The sequence below is a fragment of the Arachis hypogaea genome, chromosome 12 (assembly GCF_003086295.3).
Source record: "Arachis hypogaea cultivar Tifrunner chromosome 12, arahy.Tifrunner.gnm2.J5K5, whole genome shotgun sequence".
Lineage (NCBI taxonomy): Eukaryota > Viridiplantae > Streptophyta > Magnoliopsida > Fabales > Fabaceae > Arachis > Arachis hypogaea.
The window spans coordinates 119,666,949-119,680,970 of NC_092047.1; the positions used below are offsets into that span (position 1 = coordinate 119,666,949).

At 31.8% G+C, this 14,022-nt stretch overlaps 1 protein-coding gene across 1 annotated transcript; it reads left to right on the plus strand.

Moving 5' to 3' along the window:
• The first annotated feature begins 2,755 nt into the window (after positions 1 to 2,755).
• Positions 2,756 to 8,796, plus strand: LOC112728914 (uncharacterized). Its single transcript, XM_025779264.3, has 6 exons — positions 2,756 to 5,315; positions 5,922 to 6,526; positions 6,829 to 6,929; positions 7,070 to 7,136; positions 7,219 to 7,313; positions 8,523 to 8,796. Exons 1-5 carry the CDS (start codon positions 4,586 to 4,588, stop codon positions 7,255 to 7,257), a joined length of 1,542 nt encoding a protein of 513 aa, XP_025635049.1. The 5' UTR covers positions 2,756 to 4,585; the 3' UTR covers positions 7,258 to 7,313; positions 8,523 to 8,796.
• The last annotated feature ends 5,226 nt before the right edge of the window (positions 8,797 to 14,022 follow it).

The following is a 14,022-nucleotide window of genomic DNA, read 5'->3' on the forward strand; positions in this document are numbered from 1 at the left end:
GCCTCTTCAGAATATCATTTTGCTCTATTCTGTTACCATGATGAATGCAAGTAACAAATAAAGATAGACTCCCTAATGCACTATGGAAGCGATTCATTTGTGTTGAATGTTACTGATTAAACCCCACTTGTTTCTTGATTTATAAAGATTTGTCTCAAAATACTCTTTAAGGAGTAAATCCTATTACAAAAGGCAAGCATAATAGAAAAGAAAATGGATGCAAGTAGCAAAGCAAAGGCAAAGAATAATGATGTGATTATTGATGATGTTTTTGCCACTTAAGATATAATGAAATCATACCCATGCAATAAGGAAAAAAAAAGCTATATAAAAGTATGAAAGTGAGAGCTTATTATTTATCAAAAACTAGCTAGGAGGGTTATGCTAATGCGATAAGACAGTCATTAATGAACTAAACTTAGAAAGCAAATGAAAAATTTGATGTATTTCATGCATAAAAAATTTTAGTTAAGGTTGATTAATTTGAATAAGATGAAATACTCTGGCTCATGCCCTAACCTGATGCCATTCAACATCTTTTCGCTTCAATAATAATGTATAAGAATTTAATCCAAATCATTAAAAAATAAAATAAAAATCCGTTCTTATTGGTATTATATAATCTATTTGTATGGATTCGTCTTCCGTGGTTTTGTCAAATTGCTCCAATCTTTAGAAAATCTGGGTTCATAACAGGATTGTCTAAAACAAATATGTTATTCGGGAAGAGGCAAATTTTCATAAAAAAGTATTTTGTATGTAATATTTAAACACAATTATTATACTTTAAAAGGTCATATAATTCATAAATAAGTTAGTGAATATTTAAGAATTAATTTGTTAATAATGATTTTCACTAATACAGTGACATGCATTTACAACGCCAATGTAGTGATTTCGCCGACAAAATTGAAGTGTGTTTGATAACTTCATTTTATATTAGAATGAATCTGTTTATGTCTTTACACACTATTAAATATATGGAGTATAAATCCTACTATTTAGTAATTAATAGGCCACACCAAATTCGATCATAATATAAATATGAGTCAATAATCTTGTGTACAATATAAATAAAAAGCATCAGTATATATATAACTCATAAGTCGACTAAGATTATATAATAATGCTATCCCACTAGAAACATTTTCAAATACTTTTCAATTACAGCATATTCACTGTTTATTCTCAAACTATTATATATTAAAAATTAGTTATTAAATCAGTTATTTATATAAAAATAAAATATATACAAAGATATAAAATATATATTAAAAATAAGATAAGCATATAACATATATATTCATATATAAATATTTAATAATTAATTTAGTAGTTAATTTTTTATATGCACGTAAATTTTTCTTCGTCTCTAATATGGGAATAATGTCCTCTTCACAGCTACAAAATTATCAAACATGGATAGCTTTATGAAAAACATTTAAAAATTTAAAAACTGCATTTAGACCGTTGGGATGGGGTTAATTTTTTTTTGTTATGGAAATAAAAGTGGTGATATACTTTAATATTGTAATTTTCAGTATTTTTTAAAATTGTGGAAAGTACACAAATTGGAGGGTACGATTTCTATACTTTAAATTTTTTAATTTTTTTAACACAAATCGGACGGTCTGATTTCTGTACCTCTACAAATCGAACGGTCCGATTTGTATACCTCTAGAAATCAAACAGTTCGATTTATGTACCTCTAATAAATCGAACGGTCTGATTTCTGCTTCTCTAGTTAAACGATTCCATATTTGAGTATAACACCCCAACAATCCACATTTAAAAAAAACACCACTACCACTCCAATATTAAAAATAAAAAGTTCTTGGGATGGATGGCTTATTTTGTTCAAGACTATAATAAAGCACAAGGTATAGGCAAAAAGAAGACACTTTATGGGAGGAGAATGGAAAAAGTGTGTATCATATGTGGAACAATATTATGGAGGTGACAAAGGCATATCCTTTGGAAGATGCTAAATTAGGAACCTCCTTTTAAATTTTTCTTTTTGAAAAAACAAAAATTGTCACACTACAACATCACAATAAGTACTTAAGGTCCTCTCACTCCTTTATTGCCATTATTGACCATAAAAACAAGCACATACACAAAGTCCTATAACATCCAATTCATAGCTACAATCCCAAACCCTCTTACACCACCATCACCAAAAACATGTAGCTAGTAACATCCAAGTCCTCCATACCCCATGATGCTCTTCTCTTCATGCAAAGTAAGTTTGTATTATTTAGAGTTTAGAGTTAAAGATATTTTTTTTCAAACTTTTTTTTTAATCATGGTATTTATAGGGCGAAACATCGAAATTTTGGTGGGCTTGCGCCGAGCTAAAAAGCTAAGACGACCTGACAGATTAGAAGATATCGTGGTGGTGGTAATGATAATGGTGGTGGTAATAGTAATAGTAGTTGGTATAATAGTATACCAAATTCCATAAATTTATATACATATATAAAATATGTATACTTGCAAATTCCAAAAGAATAATAAGTTAAAAGATCACTGCCGAGTAAGAATCTCTCCTTAATTTATTAAGGATGATTTTCTTCTCCTGAAAAGGGCAACTTCAAATCCTTTGGCATTTTTCCATCAAGTCCCTCTCTACCTCCCTTCACTCTCTTTTGTGAATTCAGGATTTCAGAGAGAAAAGCAACATCGATCCATCAATAATTCACTATATTATGTAATATGTATTGTGTGTTCTCTCTTCTTCTTCTTTTTTTTTTTTTTTTTTTTCATGTAGTTCTTGCTTAATTTGGACTGTATGTGATTTCAATTAGACTATGTCTACTATTATTATCACTATGATCAACTTTATAGTATAGTTTTACTGTATTGGTAGGTAGCAAATAATAATGTAATCTATGTTGAATAGGCTTCTATATGGCCAAAGTGTGGTGGCTTTTTTCTTTCAATTTTTTTTTTATGAAATGATTAAATATCTTATTATTATGTGTTATTCTGCTACGGTTTGGTTTAGTTCTTATTATTTACATAATCACTCTAATAGCATCTACTTTTATTTGATTAAAAATGCATAATACTGTGTTTATCTAATATATTAGATATACTTTTAATATCTTATTCATTCTTATATAAAGTGTATCTCATTAATTCTGATGTGAAGTATTATATAATGATTTGAAATAATTCTTCTTATTAATTATTCTCCTAACATTTAAAGAGGTAAAAATTTAAATATGTATAATTTCTTAAAAATATAAAAAATTTAATTTTTTATTTAACAATTAAAAAATAATTAAAAGAATGAGTAATTATTTTAAATTATTTTTTATACTATGTTGTTTGAGTTATAGTTCGTTAGCGTTAGATTATTAAAGATAGGGAGATTCGGACCCACAATCTCTTAGATGAGTATAAGAAGAATATGTCATTTGAGCTATAATTCATTGGCCAATACATAATTTTATTGAAGGAAAAGAAAAATCAATAGCCGTATTGCATGTACATAGATATATTACCAGTATTTTTTCTAAATTTTTTTTAAAGGAATTTTAGAAAATCAATAGAATTTATTATTTTTTATTAATAATATTAATTACTAATTTAATTTTTTTATTTAATAATTTAATAATATATTTTTAGTTTACAGTTTAAAATATTATTAACTAATTATTAACTAAAAAAATAAAATTTTTTAGTTCTCTAACATTTTTCTTTATCTTATGTATTTTCATATTATATAGACAATATGAAATAAAATATGCATTTTCATACTTTTTAATGGATATTTGTTATTTTTAAAAAATACTAAAATTGACAATTACAAATAAATATAGATAAAATTTATATCTAAATACAATGAGAACTAAAAAGAGTTTAGTAGATAATTTTTTTCTAACCACAATATTTATCTACATTTTATTATTATTATTTGATTTTAATTTTAATATATTATTAGTATAAAATAATTTTGTAGATACCTAAACAATTAAATAATTATTACATTAATAAAAATAATTAGTTTTTATTAATTATATAAATAATTATAAATAATAAATATAATTGAATAATTTTATATTATTTTTTAATTTTTAAATTTAAATTTTATTTAAAAATTTATGGAATCCGTAAGTTACTGGATACGATGCGAGTTTAAAATTGTTTAACGAGTGAATTGATAGAAATAGATCTTTTCTATTTTTTTGAACACTTAAGAGAATAAAGTGTGATCTCTCACTTTTAATTATATAAGTGGATCTAAAATTAAATTAAATAGAAGAGAAAGAACAGTAAATGATAAAATTAAACACTGAATATCATTCAATTTTTTTTCCATTGGAAAAAATCCATTCCCGTGAATTGACTATTAAATTAAGCAAAGTTGGTTAAATATTTTCTAATATTAGTGTATTAAAAATAAAAAATGACAATTATCATTTTTGGGAAAAGCTTATCCTCTTTTTTTTCACTGACGTACTTAACAAGTTGGGGTTACTACTAGCGAGTAAAAAGTAAAAACCAAGCCCTAATTGTCTCGTTCTTCCCCAATTTTTCTTAAACAAAGATCAAAACTTTTTTGGTATTACAAATCCAAATGGACCCCGACATTTCGCGGTGGCTTGCGGAATTCCAACTCCGGAGTTCCGCCCCCGACTCCGTCGTCGCCGACTTCCTTAAGTCCCTTAATCTCTCCAAACCCGATAACAAACTTAAGAAAACCCTCCTCCTCCGCATCCTCCAATCCGAAATCACCAATGCCTCAATCACCGAAGAGGCTCTTGAGGTACTCGAGGAAATTGAAGCCATTGACGGAAACGACGCCGTTCCGCTCCTCGATTTCATGCGCACAGCCTACTGCGCCATCGCCGTCGAATGCACAGTCAAGTACCTCTCCGCCACCTCCGACGGCGTTCCCAGCAAGGAGTACTTAGCCGCCATGGCGCGTATCTGGTTTGGGCGCGTGCTGAAATTGGAACATAGCCGGAGCAAGCTGTTCTCTTACGAGCTTGCACAGTGGATGGAGAACATCGAGGCTGCAGTTGTTGACACCGAGATTTATCAGAGGTTGGCGAAGTTGAATACGCGGTACGATGCGTTTTCCGCGGTTAGGGTTTATCTGCAGAAAGTTTGGGAAACGATGGGACCTTGTTTTCTTGACACGTTAGCGGAAATGACATTTAAGGGCATGAAGAAAGAATCGGCAAGTAGTGTTTTGTTGATGGAGGGTGTGGGGTTGAATGGTGGACATGAGGGGAAGGAACAGTTGGAGGAGAGAGCTGAAGGTTCTGTTGATGGAACCCAGGAGCCTGCAAAGGGGGAAAAGGGTATGTTCTATTTGGTGGATTTTGATGTTAATGGTCTTTCTTTTTTGTGTTGCATGTGTTGCTTACAAATTTTCTGTCTTTTGGTTATTAGTGTACAATGCACAATAGTGTTAGATGTTTTAGCGTTTCAAGCTCAAATTTTTGGTGCTGGATAGTGTTAACCCTATCTAGTTTTGAGTCTCTGATAACAAGAGTTTCTAAAATGTATTTGTTATTTGTTTTTTCATTGCTTGTTTAACTAAGGTTATGCATGGTTAATTAGTACTCTAGAAATAATAATTTAGCCACATGCTATTTCCACTAGAAAAGAAATTTGCGGCTTATTATTGGCTGAAGTACTAAGTTACTAAATGTGAAATGTGAATGGGAAAAAATGCTTCCTTTACTTGGTTTATGCTTTTACCTTTTGCTCTCTTGCTTTCCACATACCAGAGGACTCTTTTCAAGCATGGTCAGTTTAAGTTTGAATTTTCTTTTAGCAAATGATGGGTTTGCTCATTATTGAAAACAAGTGACAACTGATACAATTTATAATTCTGCTAATGAGTTGCTATCCTACTCCTATTCTTTGTTATTTACACGTGTACTATACTATGTCCTCATTAGCAAGCCAGAAAGGTGATCCTCAACTTAAACGCAAGCTCCCTGCATTTCTTAGATGCCATAGAGGAGTTAATAAATCTATTGCTGAGGAATTGGGAACAGAACATTCAGGGAGCAAAAATGGTACCGAGTTTAGTGCTGAAGTTAAAGTAGCTGAGGAATCTCTTCCTGAGGCATTGAATGTATCTGATGCTGTTGGATTGAAACTTGCACAGAAAGGTACAAATCAAGAAGGACCCATGGAAAACATGAGTGTGGATGTAGATGTGCCCAACTTAAATACTTCCAGGGCTATTGTTCTTTTTCAACCTAACAATGCCGATCATGAGAAGAAGTCTTCTGTTCATCATAGTAGAGTTCAAGTTCAGTGTCCCAATTTAATGGAGGAGAACAATACTGCTCATGAAAGCTCCAATTTGATGGAGCAAAACAGCACTGCTCAAGAAATCCCCAATTTGATGGAGCAGAACAGCACTGCTCATGAAATCCCCAATTTGATGGAGCAGAACGGCAGTGCTCATGAAATCCCCAATTTGATGGAGCAGAACAGCACTGCTCATGAAAGCCCCAATTCGATGGAGAAGAACAGTACTACTCGTAGGTATAAGGTAATAATGTTTTTATCAACTATTTTAATCTGGGAGCATAGATCTTGAGGGTGGTATTTTTTTCAAGGTAACTTTTTTCAATGAGGGGAAAAAATGTGATGCAGTGAAAACTTTGGGTTTTGCAAATGTGGACCATTAAGGACTGGTCTTTACACAATAAGATAGTTGCTAGATTCTATTATTATTATTATTATTATTATTATTATTATTATTATTATTATTATTATTAATGGTCTATGCATTCACTTTGTACTTCTTTGTATCTTTGCATTGGTATATTAGTTATTTATTTATCGTTGCAGAGGGATAATTCAAAAGATAATCCTACTGGAGTGCAACTAAGAAGGAAGCAAAGAAGATGGTCTCCAATGGAAGAGGACGCACTAAGAATTGGTGTGGAAAAGTATGTGCTATTTCTAAACTAGTCAAATCAAAAGGTTTCAGGGTGAACTGTCTTGGTTGTTAGTTTTACTTGAAATCGAAAACTATTCAATTTAGTTAATGGTTTTGTGTTTCCATTATTGACCATATTTTCTTATACAGGTTTGGCTCAGGAAACTGGAAAGCAATTCTGAGTTTTTACAGTAACATATTTCAAGATAGAAAAGCAGTATGTAATATATTCCCCAAAGTGGTTTGCCTTGTTTCTTTCTTGATGTAAGCATTTAGTACAACTCCAATGGTTTTGTCAGATTGATTTGAAGGACAAGTGGAGAAATCTGATGCGGTAATGAATAGTGAATACTGATGCAGATGAATTTTTTGAGCATGCAGATGTCTTAGGGAGGTATGTTTCTTTGCAGTTGTCCTCTAAATTGTATATCTGCAGTTCTTAAGGTTATTTCTTTTAAGGCTCACAATTTTTTGAACCTGAATTTTTTTGAAGAAAGAATTGGTTTTGTATGTAGCTTGGCTAAAAGATAGAACATACTGTTTGTTGTTGTATAAAATCACTCTTAATTAGTTGACATGATGAATAGACCTCTCTTCCCACAAGCTAAGCTTATCTATAATTCCCTTCTTTTCTCATGTTGCATGATTAATAGGTTTAATTGAATAATTTATAATAATTGATGTCAGTTGCTGCCATCTACTATATGATATGATAGAGTTGAGCAAGAGAGTTTCAGATCAGATATAGCTATCTCTATTTTAGAGATAAAACACTAGTCCCCATTATGGCGATAATAATTTATCACGTTGCACAATTAATTGATTAAAGTTAGGTGAAACTGTGAAACACTAAGAGGAACATTTCATCATGTGCTTGTTGAAATGAATTAGGCCTTAACATTGGTCATATATAAAAGCACTGATATCTTATAAAAAAAACTTCATCTAATGCTAGATATTAAATCATTATTGTGTAATGGTTTACAAGTGCTTCTAAACCAACTTTCCTGTATCCCTAAGCAAAGCACCTGCATCACCCACATCTAGCTTCATTATTAATTAATTTATTTGTTTGTAAAGTCTTTAACATGAGTGATGGAAAGTCACCTTTCTTCGTAGCCATTCAATGTGCATGGCATGGCCAAAGCTAATAGTGAAAAACATTACCGGCTTAATTGTACATTCCCATCTGCTTAATTGAGAATAAACATTAGCTGCTTATTTTGCATGATTGTAAGTATTAGGAACATTATATTGATTACCGTTGTTCCCTTTAAAATTGGGTTCACTGCTCTCCATTTCCTGTATTCTCTAATTGTAGAAGGCATCAAATAGCTCCCACCTAGAACTTTGTTTCTAGTTTGCATTTCTAAACTTGTGCCTCTGATTTCTAAACTCTTTCTTCTGTAATTTTGAAATATTGAAGCAAAAAAAAAAGTGGTTCACCAGTGTAATAAGCAGTCTTATAATCTGAACTATATGATAGAATTTATCTATCCATTAGTGATTCCTCTTGAATCCATTTATCTGGTGAATGAGCTAAATATTTATTTCATTGCATTGAACTTCACCTTATCCCTTTTGTTTGCTCTTTTATTTGCAGGACATGTTCTTTTGCAGCAGCATATCCTTTGGAACCATCTCTAGTTGTCTTCACCTCTATTTTGCATTTTGTCCCACCATTCTAACATGCTTGTGTTTACATAGTTGATAACATTCAAACACCAGGTTTTATAATGTGCAAGAGAATGCAAACAATGAATTTAGTTATCAATAACATTTTGTTGATATAGATATATATAACAACTATTGGAATGTACATACAAATCCATTGCAATGTCCATATAATAGAATCAGAACTACTGATTATGCTTTCAGTATGTCTTTTATGGCCTGATTGGACCAACTTGATATTATTGTCCTATGCAATAACTTTTTTTTGTTGATTGCATATTTGTTAATTGTTATGCATTGTGACATTGGTGTCATTACTTATCCTTTTATTAATGTTGATTTTCATCTATTTGGCTGAATTTGATAGGATTTTTCTGTGAACTTTATAGTTATTTGAGTTGTGATAAGGATCAACGTGGATGTCCATTCTCGAGAGAAAATAGACTTAAATGCATGTTGAAAATAAAGATCCCATGCATGTATAAATAGGGGATATGGTACGAGACTTTTTACACAGCAATATCAACAACAAATATTCTCTCTCTGTTTTTTTATACAATAAAGCACTTCTTTAATTTATTTTCTCTCTTCATATAATACTAATATAATATTAATATATTATCTTTATAGTAGTATAATAGTATTGGTAAATATTGATAGTAGTATTTTATTTATATTTTATTTTATTATCTCTTCCTTATTTATTTTATAAAACGTTACCAGCACGAGGCTCTAATCAAATTTTTTGGAAGACTTAACAAATTTTCATTATGTTGAAGCTCTCTCATCTTGAATTCAATGCCTGGAAACAATTATTTATCATGGATATTAGATACTGAAATTCATCTTGATTTAATAGATCTTGGAGATACCATTAAGACTGAAAATAATGCATCCCAGAAGGATAAAGCCAGAGCCATGATTTTTCTTCGTCGTCATCTTGACGGAAAATTGAAAAATAAATATCTCACATTAAAAGATTCTGCAGATCTTTAGAAAGACCTTGAAGAAAGGTACAATCATAAAAAAACGGTAATACTTCCTCAAGCTTGATATGAATAGACGCACTTGCGTTTACAAGATTTTAAATCTATAAATGAATATAATTCTGCAATGTTTTGAATCACTTTACGAATAAAATTATGTGGGGAAAAGATAAGTGACCATGATATGTTGGAGAAAATTTTCTCAACCTTCCATGCTTCGAATGTGCTCCTGCAGTAGCAGTATCGAGAAAAAGGGTTTAAAAAATATTTTGAGTTAATTTCTTGCCTTCTTGTTGCTGAACGCAACAATGAGTTGCTCTTGAAAAATCTTGAAGCGCGCGCCGTCCTATTTCCTGAAATAAATGCGGCAAATTACTCCAGAAGAGGTAAATGACAATGTTTTAATAACAAGAAAAATTATGGAAGGAAAATAAATTATATTCAAAAGAAAGATCTCACCAGAAGTGAGATAAAGAAAGAAATATTGGGAAGAATAAATCAACAGAGGATAAGTGTTTCCGTTGTGGTGGAAATGACCATTGGTCACGTACCTGTCATACCCCAAGGCACTTAGTCGATTTTTACCAGGTATTTTTGAAAAATGACGACTAGGAAAAAGAGTCGAATTTCGTTTCAAATGATGCTGAAAATTTCACCACTCATTATGATGTATCTGATTTCTTTGAGGATCCTGAAGGAAATATTGGTCATTTGACCAATGATGAAATAGTTTAATGTATGAGATTGTTAAGCATTCATGTAAATAAATAATATTGTTAAGTTTTATTTTCTATGTATTTAAGTTTTAAATATGATGTATATAAATAATAAAATATTAATGTTTATGAATTTTGAAATCATTAAATATGTCATGTTTTAAAATAAAATGTTAGTATATGACATTATTTTTATGTACAATATTTTTTAGAAAAATAATTCCGATCAAGTATTCAATTTAACTGTACATACTATTCATTTTATTATTATTTGTCTTTGAAGCGAATGGCAAGGATATGTAATGAAGATGTATGCCTTGCGGATAGTGCAAGTTCGCACACTATTCTAAAAAAGATATATATTTTACCCATCTTGTGCCAAAAGAAGAATATGTTAATACTATTATTGACTCAGGCAATGTGATTGAAGGCTCCGGAAGAGCTATAATTTTGTTTCCCAGAGGAACAAAATTCATAATAAATAATGCACTGTTATCTACCAAATCTCGAAGAAACTTGTTGAGTTTTAAAGATATTTGTCGAAATGGATATCATATTGAGACTATGAATGAGGAAAATCATGAGTATTTATGTATCACAACTCATGATTCAAAGAAGAAAATTATATTAGAAAAATTACCCTCACTTTCATCTGGGTTATATTATACCAAAATTAGTGCAATTGAATCATATGCCATTGTAAACCAGAAGTTTACTAACCAAAATGATTTCATAACTTTGCACGACCGATCGGGTCATCTGGGAACAACCATGATGAGGAGAATTATTAAAAACTCTCATGGACATTCACAAAAGAACCAGAAGATTCTTAAAATTAGTGAATTTTGTTGTGCTGCATGTTCTCAGAAAAAGTTAATTTTATGGCAATCACCAGTAAAGATTGAATTTGAGTCTCCTGAATTCCTAGAAAGGATTCAAGGTGATATATGTGGACCTATTCATCCATCATGTGGATCTTTTAGATATTTTATGGTCTTAATAGACACATCTTCGAGATGATCACATGTGTGCTTATTATCTTCTCGCAACCTGGCGTTTGCGAAATTACTGGTTCAAATTATTTGATTAAAAGAACAATTTCCAGAAAATCCAATCAAAGCAATTCGTCTTGATAATGCTGGTGAATTTACTTCCCAAGCTTTTGATGCTTATTGTATGGCTAATGGTATAAGTGTTGAACATCCAGTAGCTCATGTTCACACACAAAATGGGTTAGCAGAATCACTTATTAAATGCCTCCAATTAATTGCTAGACCCTTACTTATGAGAATAAATCTCCCTACATCGGTTTGGGGGCATGCTATTTTACATGCTGTAACACTTATTCGTTTGAGGCCAACGAGTTACCATCAGTTCTCTCCTATGCAATTAGCTTTTGGCCAGCAGCCAAATGTCTCCCATTTAAGAATATTTGGGTGTGCGATATATGTTCCCGTTGCACCACCTAATCGCACCAAAATTGGACCCCAAAGAAAATTGGGGATATATGTTGGATATGATTCGCCCTCTATAGTGAGGTATCTTGAAATACAAACTGGAGATGTATTTAAAGCCCGGTTTGCGGATTGTCATTTTGATGAATTAAAATTTCCAACATTAGGGAGAGAGAATAAGCTTCCTGAAAAGGAACTTAACTGGAATGCATCATCGTTGATGCATTTAGATCCTCGATCAGGGCAATGTGAACTGGAAGTTCAAAAGATTATACATTTGCAAAGAATAGCAAATGAATTGCCTGATGCATTTTCCGATACAAAGAGGATAACTAAATCTTATATACCAGCGAAAAATGTCCCAATTCGAATTGATGTCCAAGTAGGACAAGTAGCCACTGAATCAAATTCACGCTAGAAGCGTGACAGGCCTATCGGTTCCAAAGACAAAAATCCTCGAAAGAGAAAAGAGATAAATAATATTTCTGTTGAAAAAGACATAGTAGAGACACCTGCAGTTACCCAAAATTCTGATATAGTGTTAACGCCAAAAGACGTTCAGGTACCTGAAAATTATAAAAATGACGAGATCTCGATAAATTATGTCTTTACAGGAGAGAAATGGGACCGAAATAAGACAATTGTCAATGAAATATTTGCATATAATGTGGCATTAAAAATCATGCATGAAAGTAAGGATCTTGAGCCAAGATCAGTCGAAGAATGTCGACAAATGAATGATTAGCCAAAATGGAAAGAAGCCATGAAGACTGAATTAGACTCACTTGAAAAATGTGAAGTCTTTGGACCTGTAGTCCGTACACCTGAAGATGTAAAACCTGTTGGATATCGATGGGTATTTGTGAGAAAACGAAATGAAAAAAATGAAGTTGTGCGCTATAAAGTCCAACTTGTGGCACAATGTTTTTCACAAAGGCCCCGTATAGATTATGAAGAAACGTTTTCTCCTGTAGTGGATGCGATAACATTGCGTTATTTGGTCAGTTTATCTGCATATCATAAACTGCATATGCATTTAATGGATGTGGTAACAGCCTATTTATACGGCTCATTAGATCGGGATATCTATATGAAAGTCCCTGAAGGACTAAAGATATCTAAACCATCCAATGAATATTCGCAAGGGTTATACTCAGTCAAATTGCAAAGATCTTTATATGGTCTAAAGCAATCTGGACGAATGTGGTATAATCGCCTTATTGAGTATCTGGCAAAAAATGGAGTCAAGAATGATGATATCTGTCCATGTGTTTTTATAAAGAAAACTGCATCTGGATTCATTATAATTGCTGTGTACGTTGATGATTTAAATATCATTGGAACTCTTGAAGAGATTCCAACAAGTATAAAAACTCTAAAAGAAGATTTTGAGATGAAAGATCTTGGAAAGATTAAATTTTGTCTCGGCCTGTAGATCGAGCATACAAAAAATGGAATTTTTATTCATCAAACAACATACACAGAAAAGATCTTGAAGAGATTTTATATGGATAAGTCACATCCCTTGAGTACCCCAATAATCGTAAGATCTTTGGATGTGGAGAAGGATCAATTCCGTCCTAAAGAAGAAAATGAAGATATCCTTGGTCCTAAAGTACCATATCTTAATGTCATTGGAGCACTAATGTATCTTGCTAATAATACGCGACGCAATATATCATTTGCTATAAATTTACTAACAAGATATAGTTCCTCTCCAACCAGAAGACATTGGAGTGAAATCAAACAGATCTTTCGATATCTTCATAGAACGGTTGATATGAGATTGTTTTATCCCTATGGATCCAAGTCACAATTAGTTGGGTATGCAGATGCTGGATAGCTGTCTGATCCACATAAAGGGAGATCTCAAATAGTATACCTATTCACATATGGTGGTACAGCTATATCATGGAGGTCCACAAAACAGACGATAGCAGCAACCTCCTCTAATCATGCTGAAATACTAGCGATTCATGAAACTAGTCGCGAGTGTTTTTGGCTAAGGAGCCTGATTCAATATATTCTGTCATCATGTAGATTGATTGATCATAAGATAGCTCCAACTGTCCTGTTTGAAGATAATACAGCATGCATTGCTCAACTTAAAGGCGGATACATCAAAGGTGATAGAACAAAGCATATTTCTCCCAAATTCTTCTTCACTCATGATCTTCAAAATCAATGGACAATTGATGTCCAACAGATCCGCTCAAGTGACAATCTGACAGATTTATTCACAAAGTCACTCCCAAAATCCTCCTTTGAAAGAT

Bases quoted from the DNA above. Each gene is read 5' to 3' on its own strand.
- LOC112728914 (XM_025779264.3), top strand. From the start codon at position 4,586: ATGGACCCCGACATTTCGCGGTGGCTTGCGGAATTCCAACTCCGGAGT. The intron at 5,316-5,921 runs GTATGTTCTATT...TGTCCTCATTAG, and splicing joins GCCTGCAAAGGGGGAAAAGG to CAAGCCAGAAAGGTGATCCT. The intron at 6,527-6,828 runs GTAATAATGTTT...TTATCGTTGCAG, and splicing joins GTACTACTCGTAGGTATAAG to AGGGATAATTCAAAAGATAA.